This window comes from Centroberyx affinis, unplaced genomic scaffold (genome assembly GCF_046629955.1).
Source record: "Centroberyx affinis isolate AG114_WGS23_722 - 3 ecotype Tasmania unplaced genomic scaffold, CSIRO-AGI_Caff_v1 ptg004263l_1, whole genome shotgun sequence".
NCBI classification, from domain to species: domain Eukaryota; kingdom Metazoa; phylum Chordata; class Actinopteri; order Beryciformes; family Berycidae; genus Centroberyx; species Centroberyx affinis.
The window spans coordinates 41,650-46,494 of NW_027281991.1; the positions used below are offsets into that span (position 1 = coordinate 41,650).

A 4,845-nucleotide genomic window follows, 5' to 3' on the forward strand; every position below is an offset into this window, starting at 1 on the left:
CACAGACAGCGAGAGATAAGCCCCTTCCACACAAATGAAAAAAGCTATGAAGCCGGTTTGTTGGCAACTTTGAGTTGTGTGTGAAAGAGTCAGAGCAGCATTTTTCAGACACGAATAAGCCACCTTCCGACCATCATGAAGCCGGTCCAGAGCGGCTTTTGGTGCTGTATGAAAGGAGAACTTTAAAAAGCAGAGTTTCTTACGCATTATGTTAAACTACATAGCGAAGGTAACTAGAAACTACTATACACTATCTTGTATGTTTACTGACTTACTAGCCAAGAGGCTAACCTTCCATGGCTTGGTTGTATTTATCATTTTATCTCATCAATACAATACAGGTCAATATGTTTAGCGTTGATGTAGTTAGCTTATGTAACCATAGGCTACTTTTTAATTTGCCAGACCTCCTAACCCAGAGGTTCTCAATTGTTTTTCAGCCAAGGACCCCTTACAAGATAGAAAATATACCGTGGACCCCCTCATTCTGATTTGTGTTTTTGGGCTATATAAATAAAAATTTACTTGACTCGACATGTATGTCCCTCGGAATAATCTGACATAGCCTATTTTTTACACTTCTATAGTCTTAGTTATGTGAAAGAACAACACAAGAGAAATGTATTAGAAAGATATTAGATATGTATTAAAAATATTTGCACCATCTCAACACAGAATACAGAATCAATCAGAAAGAAAACAATCAATCAATTAGCTGCAAGTAACACTGTACCTAAACAGAATATGGGGAAATCAAGAGAAAAGTGCTAATTTGAAGTGCATTTCAGAACACACACACACACACACACACACATCAAAGTGTTTCACTCTTAGTTCAAATGAAATGATTTATAAAAGTCTAATCACAAAATAAATGCAGGCTATAACAAATTGAACACATGCCTGCATTGCAACATATGTATCAAGTAAATTGCATAACAACTGCAACATTGCTACAATCCCAAACCAGCACTGGACACTATTGGAGTGATGCAAGGCAGTCCATGAAGCTGATTGCTTCTCTCTGCAAGTGAAGACACACATATCAAACTAAATCAATAAATGCAACATATCTGACATCTCTGTTGCTCACACACATAGCCACACACACACACACACACACACACACACACACACACAGGGGTTAAAGTGGGCCAGAACGATCCGGAACAGCGTTCCGGCACCTTCGATTAATAAGTAAATAAATCTGATTGGCAGTTTCATACATAATAATGTCAAGCGAGTTCACAGGGCTGCCAACTCTCACGCAATTGACATTTTTCACACACTCTCAGGCCACAAGTCCATTTTCTCGCGTAGTGAAAAACAAATTCATAACTGATAATGTCGCGGCACGAAAAGAGGACACTGCTGCGCATTGCACAACAGCAGCACCGTGCAGCAGTGAGTTATTCAGACCATCTGAATAGCTAGAAATATACACAAATCTATTATATTGTAATTTATTCCCATGTATGCTGCTCAGAGTAATCTCAGTCAGCGGCTCTTCTGTCTCTCCCTCTCCTCTCGCGCCGTGCGCATGCAGGCAGGAGTGAGTGAGTTACTATGGTTACGGGGACGCTCTGTGCCTCTGTGCTCTTAAACTTCTCGCGATTCCCAATAATACGTTTTTAGTAACATAACATAATTTTACAGTTTTGGTCAACATTATACAGGGTTGCTGTTTCTTGACTAAATCCAAAGAGGTTAGGCTAGGTGGTGTAGAAATGTAGGAAATTACTAAATTACTATTTTTTTCACACACACACACAGAGAGAGAGAGAGAGCGAGAGAGAGAAAGAGAGACAGACAGAGAGAAAGACAGACAGACAGAGAGAAAGAGACAGAGAGAGAGATAGCGCGCTCTTACCATTAATGTGAGATATGGGCCCGTCTCTCGCTGCACAACTTCTCCATCCTTGGAGAAGTAGATGAGAGGCAGACACGTAGGTCGTTCTCCACTTCCATCCGAGCCCTGTACTTGGTCTTCATGGAGGTCAGCGCTGAGAATGATGACTCGCACAGGTATGTGGTTGGAAAGGGGAGCAACACCTGCATGGCAACAGCAGCGAGTTCCGGATACTCCTGTTCAACTGAAGGCCAAAAGTCCACATGCCCTCCTTGGCCGAACCGGATTCTCAGCGTCCCGTCGCATGCCAGGTCCAGCAGCTCCTCCTCTGCTTTTCCACTGAGACCCCGCGCCGATGTATGGGCAACGAAGGGGTCGCGCACCCAGTCCCAGGCATCGGTGTCAACGTCAGTGAAATAGTCATTGAAATAGTCACCAAGGGAGGCAAGGTGTGAACCGATTGTATTTTTCACAATCTCAGCTGGTATTTGGTTTGTGTCCAAAAACTCTGTGAGTTGGGGGAACATGTCTGTAATGCCATTTTGCACCCGCCTTCTCCAGATCGCTGTTTTGGCACGGAATGCCTTGATTTTGTCGCTTACTTCCAGGATAGAGGCATATCTGCCTTGAACGGACAAACTGAGATTGTTCAATAAGTTGAACACATCTGCGAGGTAGGCGAGCTGTGCGATCCATTCGGGGTCCGAGAAGAGCGCTGCAGTGGTTGGCTTGTCATTCTGGATGAATTCACACAGCTCCGAGCGCAGTTCGTACACCCGCTGTAGCACTTTTCCACGGGAGAGCCAACGCACCTCTGAATGGAACAGCAGGGTGTCCTGTCCTGCGCCCATCTCCCTGCAGAGCTGGCCGAATACACGGGACTGCAGTGGCTTACATTTGATGTGGTTGACCACAGATACCACCGTGCTGAGAACAGAGTGTAGCTCAGGACTCAATGATTTTGACGCCAGAGCCTGCCTGTGCAGCATGCAGTGGGTAGCTATCATCATTGGATTGCGCTCCTTGGCACGAGCAACCACCCCACTCTTGCGTCCAGTCATGGCAGCTGCCCCATCCGTGCAAATTGCAATGCAATTCTCCCAACTCACATTGCCAGTCTCCATGAACATATCTATAACATTGAAAATCTCCTCACCTGTTGCTCGCCCCGTCAACTCTTGACAAAATAAAAAATCTTCCTGAATCCTTCCTTCCCACGGGTAGCGAACCAGCGCGATGAGCTGCGCCGAGCCGGACACATCAGTGGACTCATCCAATTGAACCGCAAATTTAGATACTCTCAGTCTTTCCAGCAGTTGTGACTTGATATCATTAGACATGTCCTCAATTCGTCGTCTGATGGTGTCATTTGACAGAGGTACACTTCTCAATTTGGCAGCCGCATCTTTCCCCACCATCACCTCACACAGGTCCACCGCTGCAGGGAGCAGCAGTTCCTCCCCTATCGTGTGGGGCTTTCGAGCCTTAGCAATCCTCTGCGCTACCAGGTAGGAGGCCCGCTGCGCTTTAGCAGAAACAGACGTAACACTAACCATCCGTTGTTGTTGCTGGCGGTAGTCCTTGCCCTTCCTCTCGGTCTTTTTTAACATAATCTGGATGCTTGGTCTCGAGGTGCCTCTTCAATTTGGCAGGCTTCATCGCCTCATTGGCAAGACACTGCAGGCATATAAGACATTTCGGTCTCCCTTCCACTTCAATAAATCCATATTGGAGATACTCCTCATCGTATTTCCTTACTTTTGTTTTTTGTTTTTCATTTACTTCATTTGTAGTAACCGGTCGTTTTAAAAATCTGTCCATCTTGTAGCATGCTAGCGGAGCTCTCTGACTGACATACCAGTTATTGTTGTTTCCACGGTAACGGGTGACGCGCTTGACTTTTAAATTTATAGATTTGTTAGATTAGAACGTAATCTATGAACTATTTTAGATTTAAAAAATAAAATATTATTTGTTGAGCCTTTTGTAAAAAAATAAAAAATAAAAAAAAATTATATCATGATAATTTAAATGAATGAATCTGAAAACTTTTCACGGACCCCCTGGCAGAGTGCCACGGACCCCCGGGGGTCCGCGGACCCCACTTTGAGAACCACTGTCCTAACCAGTCTTCCTAACGTTAGAAAAACATTCCTGGAACCAAAAATTGTTTGCTGGATTGTTATTTGATGGTTGGCTTTCATTATTTGATGTGAATATTTGTTATTTGAAGATGTGAGCATTCATTATTTGTTGTGGTCATTTGTTTCACAATTACAAATTTATTGATCGATGTGATAATTTATTGTTGGATTGTGGCACAGAAAATGTTCCACAGTAAACCAGGGAAAAACTAGAAGGTTGGCTGGGCAACTCCAGGGCAGCATATTAGTTGGAACCCCCCTTACACTTACTGATGATGATTTGGCATATATTGAGATCTTGTCCTTTCTCCTTGTCTCCTTGTCCTTTCTTCCTTTGAGCGAGTAGCCTGACCACAGATCATTGGTGCCAATTTTTCTCATCATCATGCGGACAGCTGCACCCATGGATCTCCCCCCAAGGGCCCTTAGGTAATGCATCTACAATTTAAATAAAAAACAAACAAAAAAAAGGTGTAAAGGCAATTATATCATTCTGGCTCCTCACTGACACAAACATTAATATGGTAATGCAAAACATTTTGGAGGGGAAGGAGGAATCGTACCATTTTTGTTCTTCTCTCCTCCGACTACAGCTCCAGGCAGAGGTCCACCAGCTCTTCCTTTGTCTTGCAAGGCTTTCTGAGGACATCTGCCTCAGCTACCGCACCAGCACCTGCTGCTGTATGTATACTCCGTAGGAGCTGCAGCATCTCTCCTTGATTTTCAAGGATTTGATCCAATTTGATGAGCAAATCTGAAATGTTGGTAAATGCGCAGACACAAAAGATAAATGGTTGCTGTCTGAAACATATTTTAATTCCATGGCTGCTTACGTGTATTGGCACCCTCTAA

At 43.9% G+C, this 4,845-nt stretch overlaps 1 protein-coding gene across 1 annotated transcript; it reads right to left on the minus strand.

Moving 5' to 3' along the window:
- Window positions 1-1,872: 1,872 nt before the first annotated feature.
- Window positions 1,873-3,459, minus strand: LOC139664387 (SCAN domain-containing protein 3-like). The gene has a single exon (XM_071543191.1). It carries the CDS (start codon window positions 3,457-3,459, stop codon window positions 1,873-1,875), a length of 1,587 nt encoding a protein of 528 aa, XP_071399292.1.
- Window positions 3,460-4,845: the final 1,386 nt, after the last annotated feature.